Consider the following 22,837-nt stretch of genomic DNA (forward strand, 5'->3'; position numbering starts at 1 on the left):
TTATGTAACGTCTCTGGGATGCTATTGTTTGCTGAGAAAGACATCAGCAAGAGAGAGTACAACATTTGGATCCGAGATGTACTGTAGTGGAGTAGAAGTAAAAGCATTGGTAATATTTCAGTAAAGTAAATGTACCTCAAAATGTTATTTAAGTATACAGTACTTAAGTAAAGTACCACTGAGACAGGGTGCTTGCCCATACCAGTACAACAAAACGGACGGTCGGACGGAGGGACAGACAGACAGACAAGACAAGACAGACAAGACAGACAGACAGAAGGCAGACTTGGTGCATCATTACTCCAAACAACTCCTCCCGCGGTCAGAGCACTGGACCGTTAAGACAGCGTCAACACACCGTGCATGTGCTCTGATGGATGGCGGAGAAGCAAACGCATCATCCACAACGCTATAGCGAGTCAGTCCAACTTCTCTGGCTCTCTTATAGGGTATATCGTTGTGCCCCGCATTTCACCCGCTTCGAATGTCATCAACCGACAATCACCAGTTCTTATCAAGACCATTCAATGGAGCCAGTATGGACATTACTGCCGCCGAAGCGGAAACATTGTGAGGTGAATCTGACTCATGTGGCCGGTTAAGACTGATATGAGTTTAAGGGAATTACATGGCCGGTTAATATATTGTATGCTGGTACACCATTATCTCCTTCCTGAAGGTAGCAACCGATATTGTATGGAGAATATAGGTTGCTACCTTCAGGAAGGAGATATGGTGTACCAGCATACAATAAGGTCAGACTAAAAAGGTTCTTTGTCTACCAGTCGACCTTGAGGCTTAATCAGGAGATGTAGTAGCCACAGGATAATCTAAGCGGTGGATATTGCTCATGTCTTTACGTATGTAAATTGTCTTGTTATTTGTGTTTTGTATATGTGTTTCTGCATACTTGGCTGCTGTGTCGCAAGACAAATTTCAGTGTGAACTGACAATAAAGTACTATATCATATCATATCATATCATATATAGGGGTTAGGGCTACGGTTAGATAGTAGTATAGGCATGTAACGATATATCGTATATCGATATATATCGATATTAATCCCGACGATATGAATCGATTCATTGAAATAAAATAAAATCGATTTAGTGTGGGGCTAGTGTGTGATGTGAAATGTGAGCTTTAGTCATATTCCATTATATTCAAGTGCTTTTGGAGACATGAGTCACTTTCAGTTGTGTGTCTGTGACTGTGCCCAGGTGATGATGGTCGTTGATGCTCATCAAGGAAGGCAATTATGTGTCTGCACTGTCAAAAGTAATGCTGCTACTTTTGCAATGTAGTTAAATAAAAAATCTCAGGGGGGGTAGATAAATTATATAAAATTAAAAAAAACTGTAATTTTTCTTTAAAATATATATAAAATATATTTTCGGACAATGGCTGACAACAACGTCAGTAGTAGGAAATGTCCATACTGGACAGCATCGAATGCTGTTGATAACGGCTGATGATGGACATTAAATACGGAGATAACATCCGAAAGCACTTCATCGTATGAGTGTCACGTGGAAAGAAAAACTTAACTGATCTATAAACTCAGATTTGGAAAGATTTAATTTATAACAAGAAGAAAGTGCCCCTCAGGTTGTGGCCTCCTGGTGGCGCTATAATAGGCCAATGTGAAAAGGGTGACATTTCTTCTTACGCCTTGGATGGCAATTGGAGGATTTGTGTGTGTGAGCTTGTAGTTATGTTATTTTCAAATGATTTGAATACTGAATACAGCATAAGAAGTACTTTTACTTTTGGTAGCTACATTTTTATACCTTTTTTTTCTGGACTTTTACTTGTAACTTCTGTAATTTCTACATTGCAGTATTGATACTTTTACTTGAAGTAGTAAGTGTAATGTGTTAAAAAGTGTTGTCAGCATCATGTTATGCTTTAACTATTGAAAAATAGCAGATCTACAAGCTCATATCGCGCCACCGAGTGGCCACCGAGTGGCCACCGAGTGGCCACCGAGTGGCGCGATACGAGCTTGTAGGTCTGCTATTTTTGAAAAAAATCGAACGACTGACATTTTTAGAATCTGATCTCAGGTCAGAATGGGTTAATCAGACCAGCTTGTGTCCAGTGGAAAACCTCGTATGAATCTGATCTCAGGTCAGAATGGGTTAACAAGCTCAATATTGTGATAGTACCGATAGTACTCATTGCCATATAGTTACAGGAGTCTCCAGTCTCTCCATGCATTTTCAGAAACCAAAAGTGAAACTGGGATATCAATCTTATCCAATTTGGAAAGAGAACACCGCCAGGATACAGATCAAACAAGTGGAATTGTAAGTGATGACAAAAAGGATGAGCAGACACAATTGGAACTGGGACACTATAAACATTAAGCTCATAAACAGCTACTCTCTCCTGATTGGCTGAAACTGTGTCACCTACCTGTTAAATGCATCTTCTGTTTATTAAAGAGCTGGAGAGACATGTGGAGACCACAGCTGTTACTGAACACACACTCTATAGTGATGATTACTATCAGAATATAGTGATATAACCTTTTAACAAAAAACGGTTTGTCACTCACCCATTCTTGAGATAAGGGACAAAACTTTTTTCAAACTGGATTTTTTTTTTTTTTAAGATACATTCAAATCAAATGGATGTATTTGTAGACACAGGTCTCAACTACCAATATTGAGAAGGAACAGGTTTTTCGCATAACATTTCTTTCTAAAATGGGACATTTATGCACTTAATACCCGATTCATGTCAACTCCGTCAGACACACTAAAATACCTTTTAATTGAATTTGATAATTTCAACAATAATATAAAGTCCTCAGTTCTCTTATAATGGCTTTCAGTAATCAAGTTAAGTAATACAATTATTTTAATATTGTTTTTTTCCAATATCACACTATTATGAAATATCCAATCTCTCAAATCCGTCATTTCAACCTCTATTTTCAATATTATAACATGAAAACCATGTAAAAAACACAAAAAATCATCATTATGTATCATTTCAGTTGGTGTTTCAATACATATGCACAAAATATTTAACATCACATTTTCTATTTCTTTGGAAATTAACAAAAACATCACGGGACGAACATCTGACGGAGTTGACGAACATCTGACGGAGTTGACAAGTTTAACTGATTTAGGTTCTAGATCACCTAGGATCTTGATTCTGGTGACTAATCCCACATTTTCAAGGATGAGGAATACAGTGGTACTATTTATATTGGCCCTGTGACCATGGCAGCCATTTTCAAAATGGCAGCCACCTGCTGTTATCTTACAATAACTCAAGTTCTACACCACCTAGGATCTTGATTCTGATGACTAATCCTACATTTTCAATGAGGAGGAATACAGTTTTATCTATTTAGATTTATCCCGTGACAATGGCAGCCATTTAAAAAAATGGTGGACCTGCTATTATTTTACCAATTTAGTCAGGGAATAGGCCTATTATCAGAATAATGTCAAATCTGTGAATACATTTCTTACCAAGAATTTTTTCACCAATGTGTTTGTAAAGGTGTCTACTAACATATCCCACATTGGTTTCTATTGAACCACCCTAGAGGCATTTTTGACAGCTGCTGAAAGTTGGGTACCATACCAAGTGGCTATGGCAAAACTAGGGAGTCTATGGCCAAACTAGGGGTCAAACCCCTTGGGCTAAATTCGGCCATATATCCACTTGCCCAAATGTGCTGACCTCATTTTGTGATGATGGCTATGGCCGTTTTCAGCCCAAGGAGTGTTCTTCGTGCATAGCTAATGCTTGGAATGCATTCAGAATCATGAAAACTCCCTAGTTTGACATGTCACATGCTACTTAAAGCATAATGAACATTTTGCCTTATATAGGTTGTTGATGGTACCCCAACTTTCAGCAGCTGTCAAAAGGTCCCCTAGGGTGGTTGAATATAAAGCAATGTGGGATATGTTAGTAGACACCCTTCCAAACACATTGGTGAAGAAAATTCTTGATAAGGAATTTATTACCAGATTGTATTAATATCCCCTGACTAAATAACTCATCTTCTAGACCACCTAGACCCGACTTCACAAACAGAGACCCGATTGACACCTAAACAACAAGTTTGGACAGCCCCACCAATTAGTGTTACGGAAAATAGCAAGTGTCTACCCTAGGCCCAGAGGGAGACACAGAACTTAGATGCGGCTCACATGTTGCACGACTCCTCAACAAGCTGCCACCAGGGATGAGAGCTGAATTCTGCCGCACAATGCTCTGCGGCCCAGGAGCAACCAACACCCTGTTGGAGTTCTCTGAGTGGTTGAAGCATGAGTCCTAGCCATATAGCCTGTGCAAAGGCAAACACCTTGAAGACCTGCTTGAGGTGAACAGTGAGCAGTGAACAGTGAGCGAAAGACTGAAGACAGAAGATCTGCCTTCAGGACTATCAGGCAGGATGTGCAGACACTGAAGGCATCAGTGTCGTTCTGTGTCCCCAGCATGTCAACCAAAGCAATGTTACCAAATCAAAGGAGCCTTCACCTCAAGTCACCTGGGGCTGGGTGAGCAATCGTATCCTGTATCTAGCCTCACAACTAAATACAGACACTTGGCCAGACTGCCGTTTGAAAGGGTCAAACCCTTCATCCTGATTGGGGAAGACCACCCCACCTAATCACACCAACCAAACAAGTGAGGTTGGGGCCTCCAGGTGGGCCAGTAGCCATCTGCACAAGACTGGGCTGGACCCTGCAGGAAAGCAATCTCCAGCCAAGACAATGTAAGTTGACTATAACAGAGCCCCAGAACACAGAGCTCATGAGAAGGATGGAGAAACACTGGCAGGAGGCCACCAAGATACAACGCCACACTGCAGTGGCCAGTGAAGTCAAACTGTGCGTCTGTACCTGAAAGAGACAAGTCAAAGGCCAGAAAGCCCACCTCCTTTTAATGTCCTGTCAGTAGCAACTCAACCTGCACCTGAAATAAGCCCTGACCCCTCCCAGAGAAAGTTCATCCTTGAAAATGTAATGATTAGTCGCCAGAATCAAGATCCTTGGTGGTCTAAAACTTGAGTTATTGGTAAAATAACAGCAGGTTGGTGGTCACTTTGAAAAACAATGGCTGCCATGGTCACAGGACAAATCTAAATAGTACCACTGTATTCCTCATCTTTTAAAATGTATTATTAGTCGGCAGAATCAAGATCCTATGTGGTCTAAAACTTGGGTTATTGTAAAATAACAGCAGGTGGCGGCCATTTTGAAAAACAATGGCTGCCATGGTCACAGGACAAATCTAAATAGTACCAATGTATCCCTCATCCTTGAAAATGTAGTCTTAGTCACCAGAATCAAGATCCTAGGTGGTGTAGAACTTGAGTTATTGTAAAATAACATCAGGTGGCGGCAATTTTGGAAAATGGCTGCCATGGTCACCACGAGACAAATCTGTGATGGCCCTATAGCCAAAAATGTTCCTTAAGGCATGCTCTAACTGTGTGCCAAATTAGAATACGTCCCATTATTCAAAAACTATAATTTTATTGTTTTAGGAACACTTTTGTCAACTCCGTCAGATACATGTCAACTCCGTCAGACACAAAACCTGACGGAGTTGACGTCTGACGGAGTTGACAAAATGTCATTTGTTTTCATCTTAACCCTCTGTAGTACAATGTAGCCATTTTGTTTTTGCTTCATTTGTTAGCTAAACCTAACCCTAAACTTTTATAATAAACATTATTTTGGAATTCTTAACAAAGATCATAATAATGTCCTGACGGAGTTGACATGTAAAAGCTGTGACCACCCTGATATCAACATTGTTTGTTTAAAATATCAAACAATTGAATGCTTTTCAGACCAGGTGCTCCACAGTTGCAACAAATACAAACGGGACTTGGAAAAGGAGTCTTCAGGCTAAATCATGTCGACAATATTTTCTGATTAATTTAAGACTTTTAAAAAACCTGACGGAGTTGACGGGAGACGTGGGACACACATTTGATATGAGATATCTAATGGAAAATATAAATTAAAATTATTGTGTATATTGTTTGCTATGTTGTTGACAATCTACTTTAATTTAGTATGTATATTTATGTGATTGTGACAGTATTAGACACTTTTTTAGCAGTTTGAAATTATGACCACTTGCTGGGGACAGGCTAAATACAGGCGTTTTTGGGTACAGTGCCTGCTTTTAACTAATTCAGATGGCATATGAAAACAATTATAATGAAATTAATGGCATAATAATACACAACTGTATTACATTTAACTTTGCAAGTGCTTTTATTTTTATTAAATTAATTTATTTTTAACAATAATAAGGCTCTTATGTGTGGGACATGTTTTTTCCACTTTTGTCCCTCATCTCAAGAATGAGTGACCTGTATAGAATATGTTTTAAATAGCTCTATATTATGACTGTGCTCATTGCCGCTGCTATAGAATGTTTAAGTAACAGGAGTCTCCCGGCCGAGCAACACACCAGGCTCTTTGAGCCCCGCATACGCGCACTTGCGCGTGTGCGTATTCGCGTAAACGCGCACTGAAAAGCCCCGGTGTAGCTCGGCCGCATATCCCTTGCCTCTCCAGCTCCGTGCTAAAGAGAAAAATGCATTTTCAGGTCAATTTGATTCAATCAGGAGAGAGAACTCACACAGGTTACGGATTAAACAAGTGATGACACAAAGAAAATGAGCAGACCCAAAAATTGGAACTGGAACACTTTAAAATTGAAGCGGATAAGTGGGTCCTCTTTACTCTTGACTGGCCTGAAATTGGCAATCTGCCTGAAGATGTATTTTGTGTTTTTATTAAAGAGCTGGCCAAACGGGGAGACCACCATTACCGAACAAGTAACGAACACTCTAATGCAGTGGCTTTCAACCCTTTTCATGTCAAGGTCCATCAATTATTCTCAACATTTGATGAGATTTCAGCCTCTCGGACCCAAACACCTATTAATGTTTTGCCATCGTTGGATGAGAAATTGTAATAGGATTTTGAAGATGAGAATACTATCCACCATGTTGGTTGTCGGTCAGATGACCTATTCTCACACAAGACCCATGTTTGACCATGTCCACTAAACACTGACCACACCTCCGATGTATTCTCTGCTCTGTCATTGTGTATAAGAGAGAGAAATGTAAAGGGCTCTGGAGCGTATGCAAGCCTCCCTGGGCTCGGTACAGACCAGTCTTTGTAATACAAGTGACATTGTTTCAGTCCATTTCCTAAAGACTCTGATGTGAGTTCTAAATAATCCACCACAGAATGTGTCCAAAATTATTCTACATGTATTCTCATGTGTAGACGTCTTGTGAATTAAGCAGATATATATTGAACTCTTGAGTGAAAAAAATGTAGGTTTAATTTTACGCTCTCAAGCGTTAAAAGATCTAATAATAAGGGTCCATTTGGTTATCAACTCTCCATCATTTATATTAGCTGGGGACCACCTGGAACCTCCTCAAGGACCACTGGTGGTCCCTGGACCACTGGTTGAAAACCACCGCTAATAGCAATGATCACAAAAAGAATATAGAGTTTCAACCTTTTAACAAGAAAGTTAACCCATTTTGGGCGGGAACCCCTTTTGGTGTTAGCATCTGGTTATGCTTTAGCTATTGAAAAATAGCAGATCTACAAGCTCATAGCGCGCCACCGAGTGGCGCGCTACGAGCTTGTAGGTCTGCTATTTATTTTTTTATCGAAGAACGACTGACATAGAAACACTGCTTTTTCAGAAAACTGTCAGGATGTAGAAGACATTTTTTTGAATCTGATCTCAGGTCAGATTAAATATCACCTACATTTATGTGTATGGGTTTCATAAATATTTGCTAAAGAAATGTATTTCATAGAGCTATGACTAAGAAACTGCATCAGGTAGGTAATACTTCCCAACAAAAGGACAATATCAAAGCTGTTCCTGTGCTTTGCAAGTCCAAAGCTGCGGATTAAAATCCCTGCATATAGCCTTAGATGTTTTTGCCGCGTCCGTTTCATGAGTGTCGTCACGCTGACGGCCAGGTACTACCCAACTGCTGCTCGTCTGCCAGCCAGAGATGAGAGGAAGGAAGCGGGAGCGGGCATAGACAGGAAATGACCTCGTCCACGGTGGTCTCCCGGGCGCAACATCTTATCCCCGCCGTGGGTGAAGTCACCGCAGCGCACGGCGAGGCAGCATTTGCATTCTGCGGCGCTCTGTGTCGAACGCCGTGGCCTCTACCACTTACAGGAGAATACCAGACTAGCTGTTTTCTTATTATTTTCCTTGCATTGTTTTCACCCAGTGTCAATTGTCTAATTTAATCCTGGGCGCTTACACTCTCTCTGCCAACCTATTGAGACTGCAACAGACTGACCTCATGTTTCCTTCAATGCATGAGGAGTCCAAGCTGCTTCTTTTCACCTGACAGGGGGGAGTTTCCCCGGTTGAACGTCAGGCTGGCCAGGGGGACGCAGTATTAGAGACCAGGATTGCTGCATGTTTTTTGTGAGGGTACCTACCCTAGGGGACACGGGGAGAATATACAAAATCCACACAGAAAGGCCCTTTCGCCAACCCACTTTCTTACCTAAATCTGATGTCTTCTATAGGGATTCTCAAGTGCAAATGTGTGCCAGGCACAATCTTTGTTTGATTAAAAGCCAAGATGGGTCTTTTGTTTAGAATTATATCAAACTCAGGATTCATTTAAGATTAACTTAAAAATTTAAGGAAAATTTCAAGTAAAGACTTAACTCGCATATATTTCCAACTGCCAACTATTCATACAAAGCATATGCATCCCTAATAGATACAATAACAATTTGTAGAGGCAAATAATAATCCTTGTCTCACACGCTGTAGCTCTGAGCAGGGACTAGGGAGGAGGGGTTTATCGGCCAGTCGCCTTTTATGGAAGCCCATTTGGGACAAAACTCACCATGAATAAATTGTCGAGCGATCAAAATAAGCAATTTAGCGATAAACTGCACGGTCGGAGCTGGGGTGCGCTCAGGGTGGACCACCTCTACCACTGGATAATGGGTATTGTAACATCATACTTTTGGCCTGGGCCGTGGCTCAGCGGTCCAGGCACCTCGGCTGGTGATCCAGCCTGGCAGTGTGCCGCGGGTTTGACTGCCGTTCCCGACGCCCCCCCCATCTCTCTCCCCATTTCCTGTCAGCCCACTTTCTGTCTATCCCTCTACAAAAATAACAAAATAAAGGCGAAAGCCACAAAAAAACATCATACTTCCGTAAGACAGCTAGTCCGGAATTCCCCTTTAAACCCCATACGACTCAGAGGAGCCCTGTTCTAGTGTATTCTGTTATTGTGGGGGAAAGCATTCGCAGACAAACAGCATTGCATCACGTTGTTGTGAGCTTGTCGATCTGCTATTCACTGCGAAGGCTTTCCCCGCAATATACGGACGCTATGCGCGGGCTTCAAGTGGTTAGCGAAACGCGTCGCCGCCCCCCGTGAAAGCGCACACACGGCACTTGACAAAGCGTCCTGTCCACCAGATGGATCACCGAAAAGCACACGGCGAGCTATAAATAGCAGCATCCAGAGGGCTTGTGCGTGCAGCGCGTGAGCATGCACGTGCCATGCGCGCGTGTGTGTGTGTGTGTGTGTGATGCTGCTCTGGACGTGACCAGGCTTTGAGGAGGGGAGCGGAGAGGACAAATCACTTGTAAATGTCTCTAGCACATTGATGCCTGACAAAAGCTCATTGGTTGAGCTCTCGCACTCACACAAACATGCACGCACGCACACACACACGCAGTGCCACGGACGCTAGAGCCAGAGAAGAAAGAGCCATTTCACATTCTACCGCCGTTTTCCAATCTACCTGCTAGATAAGGCCTTGCGCTTAACGAATCAATAACGGTGACGGCGCGCTGGCGGCTCAAGGAGAGAGCGGTGACAGCGGACCAAACAGTGTGAATACCGAAAGAGACACACTGAGAGGCAAGCGGAGCTCTTGGTGTGTGCGTGCGTGTGCATGTGCGCGCGTGTGTGTGTTGGGGATTATCAATGCACCGGGGCCTAGACCCGCTGTTGTTTTTCTCCAAATATAAAGCCTTAATTGCGAGGCAGTGCGACGCAGCTCGTACAGTATGCTGTGTCTGGGCAATTTAGTTAAGTAGTCATGAATCAGCCTTCCAGCAACTAAAGCCTGATGAAATCTGCACTCTTCATCCCAGGCCGAGGGCTGATCGTAACTAATCCTGCACAGATGTAACACAAAGTCAATTCTCAGTGGAATCCCAATTTTAGTGCCGTGCCGTAACTGTTGGGGTGGACACCTCGTATACAAACCTGCGTTCCGATGGATCCAATGCAGTTATCATTTTAGTCACGAGCTCTTGATTTTATTTCCTTCCCTTCTCCCCAATGTAGTCGTCCTGCCAATTGATTCCTGCCCACCACGCACAGTTTTATGTTGTCACTACACTGTTGTTGTGTCCTGCTGACTCACCTGCCAGTGAGGAGCCCCCACCGGGAGGATGTACTGTAGAGCCTTCGTCCTATACTCCGCCCGCCCCAAAACTCCCTGCCGACAAGCAGGAGTATGTGCGATGATCATCACCCTCCCTGCACGACCCGGATACCCTCCCCCGAACACGGGCCAATTGTCTTTGTGTATATATACACGAACTCCCCAACAGGGTCAGTTGGCTCGCCACCAGTTCTGGGCGCCCGACACATTGCAAATAGCCTCGTCTGTCTCTCCCTGACCTTGTCCGTGACCCTCGCGAGGCCTACATAATACAGGTCCACATTACTGACGTATAGTCCATCCATGTTAACCTGACTCTGCCAGATGGTGGCAGCACTGAGTTCCGCCGCCTGCGCTTCCATCTGGTCTCTCCTGGGCAGAGACAATGTACTCTGGACCAGTGCTGAATCCAGAGCGATATGCGGCCGTATGCGAGAGACTGACGACGTATTGAAGCTGTATGCCATAACGCACAAACATGTAAACACAACCTAACAAGACTACAACTCAAAATGATTATGGAGATACGGAGTCGGCCAGCAACTCTTCCCACCTCAAACCCTTAGATCTCCATATATGGAATTGACCTGTTCTGACATTCCATGTTGATCCTCCCCCCCCCCCCGTGACCTCATCAAACCCTACAAGACACGCTCCATATGGCCAGTACAGAATTCATTCCATGCCAAAGCGCCAGCGCTCGTCCTGCAGTTGTCCGTCACCCAGGGCGTCTAACTGGTATAGTGGAGGAAAGGAAAAGTATCAAGAATATTATTGGCTACCTATTCTTTTCCATAAAGAGCGTTAACTACCGCTAACCATGTAGGTATAGCTATTTAAAATATACAATATTTGTACACAGAGGAATTAACTTTTTTCACATTATGCAATACAACGTGACTTCCTTTGTGTAGCCTAGGGCAGTGTGCACAACAAATTGAACGCATCAGAGTTTAGCCCTGAAGTCCATTGTGTCCTCTGATCCAGTGGGGATTCCCACAATGCCTTTTAAAGTTGACAAACTGTAGATTAAAAAAATAAATATAACTTGTATCTTTACTTCATTTGATTACGCACAAGATGATTTGAGCTTTTTTTTTACCTTTAACCTCATCAAATTCACCAGCCTGAAAATGTATGGATTACATTTTCTCTGAAGTTATCAGTATTAGTATTAGTATCGAGTATTAGCTGTGCCCTTGATTAGATAAAGGTTTTGTATTTAATATGGAAGACAAATGAACAACTTTCAACTTTTGAAAACCCTGATTCAGCCAATATAGTAAGCTTTCCAAAACTACTACCCATTACAGTTTAGTTTCAATTGCAAACACCACGAGAAAGAGAAAAAAGAAAAGGGCAGTTCAGAACTTCAGATAAGAGTTTTTCATAGATCCTTTTTTGTTTGAGTGCACTTTATTAGAGTGCAGAGTTAAGGCTCATACATAGTCTGGATTTTCGGTGGTGAGGTGACCGCCGAACTACAACATGACGTCACAAGCCACGGTGAAGAGCAAACCACCGCCACCGCTCCAGCCCTTCTCTCTGTTTTTACTCACCACCGCTCAATGTTATTTCAGCTCCGGTGGTCAGCTCACCACCGGAGTGGTGGTCACCTCATCACCGAAAATCCAGACTATGAATAGGCCTTCAGATTGGTGAGTTCTTACAAAGCCCCCCCTGAGCGGAGAAGCACAGATATTTCTAGTGATTTGCCCACCGTTAATTGTTTACGGGCTGGCTGCAGAATTATCATTGTTGTGGGTGTATAGGGCATAGCAGTGGTGGCCATTTTGTGTTGCCTCAGATAGAAAGCCCATTCATTTGTTCCCATAGAGATTTCCGTATTTTTCCGTATAATTAATTTTTTTATACCTGTAACCAAGATGGATCAGGATCATGGCCATAAAAATGTTGATTCTGTTTCAAAAAATATTTGAAAACCACAAAAAAGGGCTAATTACTAAATATAGTATCTAACTAGAACTGCACTCTGTCGAGTGCATACTTGCTTGTTGCACACTAGTAGGCCATAAATGGCCAACTAGTGCGCAAGCAGAGTGCGCAAGTACTTTCGACCGCTGTAAACTGTCAAATCTCAGTAGCTCTGTGAAGGAACGTTTGAAATGTCTAATTATTACGTGTAACTATTTGCTACCTACCTACTTTATGCATATAAACACCTAGTATTATTAAGTATGGTTCAAGTTTCTATCTATATAAGAAATACAGTTTTATCTATGTAGATATATTCTGGATCCCTTTTTAGTTTTTTAAAGAAAAATAAATCATTGATATGTGAAAAAAAGTATATAAACTGAATTAAAATATGTTATACAGTATAATTATTCTATTATTTATTCTAAATTGTCAATTGTTTTAAATGTATTTCATCTTGGAATATAGTGATATTAATACTAAATCATGATCAGAGTAATAGGTGTCTCTAACTTCAATTTCTGTAATAATACTTTCACATTTGTTAAAATATACATGATCTAAAATACTTCCGTAATCTGTAGTTGGATTTGTATTTAATTGTTTAAAGCCTAATCTTGACATGAAGATGACGTAAGACATACGTATACATATACATATACTATAGAGTATGTAGTTGTAAGTTGATTAGCGGTATACTGTGGTTACTTTGCGCCAAAAACCGTGCCAGCCAACCCGCCATTTGATGCGTATGCAAATAAAACAGCAGATTTGTGCCTGGTTTGCTGGGACGACCAGATTACACAAATGACCATATTTCTTACGTCATCATTGAGAGCTAGTCATACATATACACACCATGTACTCTGGTCCCAGCAAATCAGGCACAATTTGCCATTTTATTTTAGTGATTATGTATAGTATACGTATGACTAGCTCTAAATTATGACGTAAGACATACGTATACATATACATCTATATTAACAAATGAGAACTTGTACCCAACACATGGCAAGAAACTTAAAGCCACAACAGCTACGTCGCTATTGCAACACCCACAACACCATCTTACACACTACACCCACACACACTCACACGGCAGTGACGTCACACACTTACCTTCGCAGTGTTCGGGACCTATCTCCTCCTATCGCGCCCAACGCCAACACTCGACACCACCCGCCAAAAAATGCTCATTCCACTGCCACCAAAGATGCATCCCGTCCACACCCACGGCGTCAATGCATTTGTTTACTACAAACATTATCGCCCCAAGCACCCACACCCCCGGAACACTGTTGCCCTTTCACCACGCTAAATTCGCCAGGTCTATGCAAGTGAGCACAAATTACATGTGAGACAGTTAATTCACAAGCCCACAAATGCCATTCAAATGCCATTCAACACACACTACGACTCGCTTACAATTCGCGAACCTGGCAACTACTACTCCGTCTATTAATTGGCTACTAGCTCTGCCTCTCAGCCTGTGCTGCTCTGATCTCCGAGTCTCCCTGACAGTCCTGTCCTGTCCAAGGAGAGGAATTTTCGCCTCACGATTTTGCTTATTCCTTCTAAATCTCTGTATATTAAATATCGCTCTCTCAGCTAATCTCTTAGTTACATCAACATTGTGCTTTGACAGTTTTTGGTTTGTGCCAAACTATTACAATTACACCGTTCGAATTCGCCATTTCGCCTGCCAGCCATACTGCAGAGTACATTTTCATTGCGCACACACACACGCACGCCTGGAAGCCACGATCTCTCTCTCTCTCTCACCACACACACACACACACACACACACACACACACACACACACACACACACACACACACACACACACACACACACACACACACACACACACACACACACACACACACACACACACACACACACACACACACACACACACACACACACACACACATAGCCGTGCAGCCTATACACGGCAGCAGCGACGCAGGACGTTATAATCTTGAGTTTCATTAAATAACTGTATTTCTCCGCACGCGCGCACACATTATTCAAGTGAAATGCGTAACGCCAATATTGGGCTAATATAGGCTACCAATATGTGGGTAGCCTACAGGGATTTACCCACGGAACGAATATATATATATATAATCATCTATACCAGGGCTGCCCACACTTTTTTTTTACTTCAGAGCTACTTTCAAAACGACCAGCTCATAATATGAGCTGGTCGTTTTATGATAGTTTTATTTGGTGGGTATATGAGCCTATTAGTTTGCACTCTTCAGGCACAGGCAGACAGACAGAGGCAGACAGACAGATACAGAGATCTCCATATACAGTATGGGCACAAAAGGGAGACAGACAGTTAAAACTGGTGCTATGACAACGGGTATATTATTAGGTTCCCAAGTTGCATCGTTCTCAGGTAGGCCGGTAGCCGACGGGCACATAAGGGTCTAGTGTCATTAAATATTCAAATATTTTTGACACAGAATCAAATGTTTTCACAATTTCATGATTCCTGAGCCTGCATGGCTTGGTTCAAGGCTTAAAATAATTTATATAAATATGTTTCCGGAAATCTCTATGAGAAAAAAAATCACACCCGTGTGAAGTGAGGGGCACTATATATACATCTTGTATGACGTTATTATCAGACAAAACAAACATTAAACTCCGTCCATGTCAATGGCGTTTTTTATGTTTATTTAAGGAAAAACAAACATTAAACCTGTATATAGGAGGGGAAATTAATGGATTTTCTAACTCTGGCACCACCAAATGGCAGCCACTGCTACGCAATATGGGTTGTCTGGAGAATCTTTTTTTTACCCCCGACACTAACAAAGTGAATACATGAAGGGAACAGAAATATAGACGCATCCATCATAAACATGCACCTTCGTTTTTGTTTTCTTCCTTCTTACCAGTCAGTGTCACGCACAGTCTTAGAAAAAAGTCTCTGTTTGAGCAAATTAGAACACACTTCAAAATGTCATACGCCTCTTTGTCTGTTTTACATTCTCAGTCTTTGATTCCTGAGCATGAAGATTGTACATTATTACAGTAAAAGATCCGACACCGCTTCATCAGCACCTTATCTGTCCTTGGATTGTTTGAGACAAAATAAGTGAATGATGTTTTTTACAGAGCTAACTGAATCCTGGCTGTGTGTCTGTGTGTGTGTGTGTATGTTCCAGTAGGATTGGAAAACCAGTCAGATAAGGCAAAAGCCAAAGGCAAAAGGCTTGTTTTCTTATGGTTCACCACTCTGGGGCCGTGGATGGGCCATGACCACTCGCACTGGTGATGCAATGTTGAGGTCTCGGAGGTACTGAGACTAGTGGGAGCCTGGGAGGTAGGGCATTCACTTCTAGTCATTTTTACTAGTTGACTAGTTGTTTAACTACCAATTATGTAAAATAAATATGGGGAAATAAATATTTGTACATTGGGGCGGCGGTGGCTCAGGGGTAGAGTGGCTGGATGGTAACCGCAAGATTGCCAGTTGGAACCCGGGCTCCCCCAGAGTTGGTGTCGAAGTGTCCTTGAGCAAGACACTGAACCCCTAATTGCTGCTAATGTGCTGGTTGGTGCCTTGCATGGTTTCTTCCGCCATCGGTGTATGAATGTGTGTGTGAATTGGTGAATGTAATGCACAATCTCTGTAAAGCTCTGCGGTGCCTCTCAAGTCCCCTTCAGATGGCGCGGAGTGCACTTTTTTCACTCTGACTGGTTTTCCAATCATACTGTAGTGTATTAAAGGACCATACCATACCGCTATCAATACATGTCAGTGTCTATTCACAGCTTTCTTTGGCCATATATTTTACATAAATATTGGACTATTTTCCATGAATGCATGGCGGCTTTATCTTCTTCAGGTTGTGTAACCGTTGACTACATTGTCTTCATAATCTTTCAAATGTCACTCAATGTACCTGAATATTTGTGTCAAATCATGGACATTTAAACGTTGGTCAGAAATTTATCCTTTGGGCTATAGACCGATTCACAGAGGGGTGCCCTGGGCGCGGCCATTACTGAGGTGTAATACATGGAGCAGGTGCTCTGTAGACCAGGGCTGCGTCCGAATTCATTCCCTATGCCCCATATAGTGCACTACTTTGGCGTTCCGCCATTTTGTTGTAGTGTCCGAATGTGTAGTGAGCATTTTTGCACCCTAACATAGTGGACTGAAGTATCCCACAATGCACCGGGAATTGTAGGGAGCATCCGATGGTCACTACAAAAACACAGCGAAGCAAACTGCCCCATAATGCATTGCTCAAGCTCGCTCTTGAGCGCACATGCACGCGTTTGCGCACGTGCGCTGCTTCTGCATGCATGCGCTCATTGCGCTCCAACTCAGAAGAGGCAGAAGTTGAACCAGCGAAAGAACTCAACACAAATGTACTTTATAAACTTTCGTTTTCCCTTCCCTGGCGGATCTCGAAGCTACAGATCTCGAGACAAATGATCTGTGCATTTATTTGAAATTGTTTTATTTTATTTATAAATTACTCATTTGCAATAGTATTACTGATCCATTGTATCACCCAGGCCCAGCGCATGACGTTAGGAGAGGAATCAGTTGCTTGCTGTAGAATATATTTGTGAGATTCTTTATCACAAACGTAGGCTAAATACATGCATGTGAGACACATTAATTGTGTCCGAACATATGTTTTATTAATATTCATTAATTCCTGCCATGAAAAAATATCTAACATTCTAACATTATTTCATTGAATTGCGATAAATACATTAAAACTTCATTATGTATGCAGTCATTTATTGGACTGCTGTTTCTGTTAACACCAAACGTCCGTATTATTATTGTGAGCAGAGCTTGTAGATCGGCTACTTTTGGTAATTCTTTACCAAAAGTAGGCCTACCCGATACAAGCTCACAACACGGACACGTTGCTTATAGATCTACTAACCTAATGGGGATTTCATGCAAATAAAATGTACATGAACCCGCGGACCTACAGCGCCCTCTACCGATATTGACGTCAGAGTCGGTGCTCCCCATACAGGGAGTATTGTCCGAAATCATCACTATAGAGTCCACTAGAGTCTGGATCCCCGTATGGGGGGTAGGGAGTAGGGAACAACCCTAGCAATTCGGATGCAGCCCAGGTGTAGCTAATCAGTCCTGCTGCACTTAATGGTACACCTCAGTAATGGCCGCACCCAGGAAACCCTCTGTGAATCGGTCCATTTTCAGCCAAATCAATACACACTAACCATACGAACCCAATTCTGGCCATGTCATAATAATAGGCAAACATTTGACCAAAAAAAAGTTAAAAACAAAGCTACAAGTTGTAAGCTTGTAGATTCTTTCAGTTTCAGAGTTTTGAAAATGAACGGACCTAAATGCAAAGACAACATACCTTAACCCATTTAGACCTGAGGATGATTCTACAAATCGTATCTGTCAGGTGGAAACCTCCTCATGTCCAAACCTTTTACTCATCAGGATTCAAATTAAAATCTGCAAGCTCAAAACTGAGTTTGTGTAGATCTGCTACTACTAGACTGCTACTGTTGTGTGATGTTGTAGTATGATCAAGTAGGGCGTTAATTTTCTAAACAAACACACAAAACGTTATAATATATATATATACGAAGATAAGAGGTTTCGGCCCAACAGCAACGATATGCCATATTCTAAAATCCTAACGGTTAACAGAAAACCTGTGTTGATGAAGCTATGAATCTAAAGTGACACGAACGCTTTCCAGCTCTAAATGGGATTAATAAATAAATAATAACCAGCGAAAAACCATTTAGTGTGTTGCTGTTCGTACCGTAGTGGAATGAAATGGAACTCAAAACATCTTAACCTGCGGTATAGCCTATATATGCTCTGGAAAATAGTCAGCACGGAATGTCAAGTATAAAAGGCTTAAACATGCGCCAGACAGCAAGGTATGGTCCTTTAAATGTGGTCGATACAAATCACATCCCCGCTTCTCAACAACAGAGCACTGTACAGTTTGTCTTTCGCTCCATCTCAGATTGTGCAAACGTACGTCATCATAATAAACCTTCATTCCCCTGTTTTCTCCTTTAATGAGCTGCACCGTCGGATCCCAGTGTTCATTTCGTCAACTTAAAACTACGAGGAGAAATGTTCCGTTGACTCCCTTTTTACGAAAGCTAAATAAAAAACGAAATAAAAGCTAAGCTGTGATAACTAAAACTAAAAAGACTAAATAGGCTATAGTAACAATTTTGTACACAAATAAAAACTTGACTAAAATGTTAGGAAGGGACTAGTGGAGAAGAGATCCAGTATAACTAAATGACAAGACATTTTATGATTGGTTGTGCTCGGGCATTGCGCTCTGGAAATAGCAGATCTACAAGCTCACACAACGCCTCACGCTGCGGCAGTGCGGCTTGTTGTGAGCTTGTAGATCTGCTATTTTCAGCACGAAACGGAGTGTGAAATCAGGCACAATTTACGGCGTAGATTTAGTCGACTTATGATATTTAGTCGACTGAAACTAAAACCTTTCAGGTGACTAAAATCTGACTAAAACAAAACGAGATTGTATTCAAAAGACTACGAATAAAACTAAATCTAAATTTGCCGTCAAAATGAACACTGGGCCGTTCGATCCATCTACAGCAGCTCACGTGATAATAAAACAGCATATACACATGATTGGGATTCTTAGTTATATGATAACTGTGAAGATTTAACGTCGCTCTATTCTGAAGTGACATTAAAAACAGAAGTTCTCAGATTTAATTATTAGGAAAGGGAAACACCAAATGTCGGTTTCCATGGTCATAGAAGAAGATTGTCACAACTTCAAAAACAACAGGCTGCTGTCTTCACCGCGTGTTGACCGCGCAGAGCTCCAGAAGAGTCCTGGGAATGTTTGTTTTGTGTGTGTGTGGGGTGAATAAACACCAAAGTGTCAAACTCACCGATAGAACAAGTACATTCTTTTTTCTTTTTCTTTAACCAGTGTCTGCTGTGTGTGAGAGAGGAACTGTCCAATTGAAGAGAACAGACATGTTCACGCCAGTGTTGTTGTCGTCGCCTAGCTTCACGGATTTGGTTTGCTTTCCTTTAATATTGTTTTGTTCTTGAACAGTGACAACATTTAAAAACTATGCTGACTTCACCACCTGCGGTTTATTCATCACATTCGTAATGTTACGGTACATTCCATGAAGTACTGTACAATCTGGGTTAATTGCTACTGGTGCAGTCTTCCCCTTACAGATTAGTGCAAGCTTGTGTAGAATAATAATAATAATAATAATGTCCTTGCATTGGGGTCCAAATGGCCTTTACATCGGCAGGGTGCTCTCCTTGCTTATAGAAAACATGAGCCACAAAGACATCTCGAGCTACATTTGTGTCTGCCGACAGCATGAGGTAAGCGTTCACAGGGTGAGGGACATGTAGGTTATCTCCGCGCTGTTGTACTCGTACCGCCCGCTCCACAGCTCCACGCTGGAGCTCCGCCGCATGGACCTCAGGCCCCGGCTCCTCCGGGGCCACCGGTACCACAGGAAGCCGTGGTCCCACGACGAAGACCCCTCCGAGCTGCCGCCGGCGGCGACGCTGCCCATGAGGCCCCTGTCGTCGTCGTCGGAACCTCCCATCACGAGCGGACCTTCCGCCGGCTCGTCCGGCTCCATGGGCGTCAGGTCCAGGAACGGGATGTCTTCCGGGTCGGGCGGCGACGGGTCCAAATGTAAAGGATGTGGATCCGCGTAGGCCAGAGGAGGATCCGGGTCGGCGGCAGAACCAAAGTCCGCGTCCAGCAAACTGCCCGGGTCGGGGGACACCGGACTGGGAGGGGATATCGTGACCGTGACCTGCGGCGTCGGGTCTCGACGGAAATCCGCTTCCACTTCCTGAGACGTGTGAGCTATGCGGCACTCTGAAGATGGATCCGCCCGTTCTTCGGACCGCGAGGGATCCGTTGGGCACACAGTGGCAGGGTCCAAGGTGGGTAGAGGCGAGTCGGGGTCATCCGATTGGTAGAGCGGTGGATCTAAATCTGAGGGATTGGAAGGAGAGTCACAGCTCAAGGTCATTGGGTCTGGTTCTGGGTCCATGAACACAGAGTCCAGGTCGTCTTGGTCAAGAGACGTCAGCATGACCAAGTCAAAGTGGACTAGCGCCGCGTGGAATATAGGGGCCGCGTCTAGTGGTTCTGGAAGGGGCGGCCACTCGGGCTCTTGGGACGACGATTGGGTGGAGTCGGCCGTGTGGGGCTGAGGATTCACCGGGACACGAGCCGAGTCCAACTGGCCTGGAACCGGGTCTGAACACGCTGGAGGGGGGCTGACAGGACCGACGGGGGAGTCGATCTCCGTTGGACTCGCAGGGGGGTCTTTGTCAAAGTATTCCGACACCACAATAGACGGGCATTGGCTATCCGATTCGGAAATAAACGACCAAACGGCGCCGAGGTCAAGAGGAGACGCGTCCCTCTGGGTGACGGCGATCGGGTCTTGGGGAACCGGCTCCGTCGAATGCACCACCGACGAGTCTGAGGATTCCGGGCGTGAATCTGCCGAGTCCTGGACCCTTGTATCCGGCCTGTCCACAGCGATTACTTCCTGAGACTCTGAATCTGACGCGACGTCGCCGTCGTGTTCCTCCGGGGGAGACACGGTGAGCACAGGAACTGGATGTGGCAGATGAACCGGAGCTCCGTCGAGCGCTTCCGAATCTCGGGGTTTCACATCGAACAGGCAACACGGTGCGGAATCTGAACGGTCTTCGTCGGCTCTGTCCGCAGACGTCGGTTCCGGAGAGAACGAGGCGTGCGATTCCACTGGCTCCGTGTCGGGGGGGGGACTCTCAGCGCATGGCGTCGTGAAATCGGCAGCCGGTGGCTGGGAGGTGACCACGTCCTGTGAGACGCCCTCGACGTGCGAGAGCTGCTCCGGGGGGGAGGGGGGCACAGCGGGAGGAGGATCGACAGTCTTGGGATGCGGTTGCGTTGACTTAACAGAGCGCGGAAGTATGCGATCTAAAGACATGGGTATGGCACTCTCCACATACATGGAGCATGGAGAGGCCAGGATGCCGGGGTCCATGGACAGCTGTTTGGGCAGACGTCTCCGGGCGCCCGGGTCTTTCCTCTGCTCACCGGCCTCTTCCGGACAGTTCACAGCTGCGTCGGCCGTGCTCTGACGGACCAGGACTTTGCTCCTGGCCTGAGTTCCCACGGACACCTTAGACACCTGGGGCTTCCTTTCTATTCTGGCTGTAGACCCGGGGCCCTTATCGGCCCCCGAGGCTCCGAGGCCACCACCCCTCGCCCCGGACCCTTCCGCGGGCCCCGCCGCCGCCGCTCCCCCGCCCTGCGGAGACCAGGTGTTGTAATGCTGCGTGAAGGTGTTAAAGTTACTGTTGAAGGCCCGCAGCTCCGTGCAGAGGTCCCTCCTGAGTTCGGCTAGCTCTCGACGCATGGCCGAGACCTCTTCTTTCCACTGCATGCTGATGGCCGCCGCCAAGGTGGCGGACTCTTTGATGCTGGCCTGGATGGCTTTGGGCGAGGGTCGCTCCGGGTCATGGACGATGGGCATCGGGGACCTGAAGAGGTACGGAGAGACCGGTGGCCCGGACACGGGTTTGGCCGAGGCGCCAAGACTATGGTGTTGGTAAGGTCTGTCTCGTCTGATGGGACAGCCTAGATCGTCGTGGGCCAATGGGGCCGTGTCCGAGTCCTCCCCAGCACTGGCCCGGTCAGGCAAACAAGAGTCTTCCAGCACATAATTTCTGTCTGGAAAGACAAATGTAAATATGTGTCTGTCATATGGCCACAGGCGTGAGGAGCTGGAGAGAATGTGCTTTTCATAAGTAACATCAACTCATGCATTGCGTTATGAGTCAAAATAAGACCACGGAAGACGTAAAAAAACCATTTAATGATAACATACCACCCTCCCATTATGTTGTATTCAACCCCCTATGAATGCATTTTTCTTTTTTCCACATAGAGTAATAATGTGGTTTATATAATCGCATAGAGTGTCTGTTGGAAACCAACAGCGCACAGAGAAAGCGTTCCCATTTTGACTCATTCCTGATCATAGTTTACACTGCCTTCTCAATCTTAATTTGTAGCATGCATTCTTCACACCTTTTCAATGCACAAAGCTGGAACGGCTTGCCGGCTCCCGGAACACATCACAGAGAATGAACACTGCTACGTGTGAACGAGGCATGAGAACATAGTCCTCACGTGCATGCTCTCATATTCTGGCAGGAACAAATGTGGTACTTTGTGCAATGAAAAGAGGCAAATGTGAGCAAAGCTTCCAAACCTCTCCCTGTAAAGTCAGGGAGTATAGTATGAACCCTATTGAAAGTGTGAGGTCCAATTTGACCCGTCTGTAAAAAAAAAAAAAAGCACCAATTGCCCCTCATTGAAAAACGGTGGT

At 44.0% G+C, this 22,837-nt stretch overlaps 1 protein-coding gene across 1 annotated transcript in view; it reads right to left on the minus strand.

The window, feature by feature from the left end:
* The window catches only part of LOC310877772 (uncharacterized protein), a gene marked incomplete at both ends in the record, with an annotated part of 412,147 nt that overhangs the window by 41,450 nt on the left and 347,860 nt on the right, over positions 1-22,837 (minus strand). Inside the window, 2 exons of the mRNA XM_083791721.1 lie at positions 10,796-10,935; positions 19,821-22,176. Of these exons, the coding sequence (XP_083647847.1) occupies positions 10,796-10,935; positions 19,821-22,176 (2,496 nt within the window). The remainder of the gene's footprint in view (positions 1-10,795; positions 10,936-19,820; positions 22,177-22,837) is intronic.

The sequence above is a fragment of the Protomyctophum parallelum genome, assembly GCF_964188405.1.
Source record: "Protomyctophum parallelum genome assembly, chromosome: 20".
Taxonomy (NCBI): Eukaryota; Metazoa; Chordata; class Actinopteri; order Myctophiformes; family Myctophidae; genus Protomyctophum; species Protomyctophum parallelum.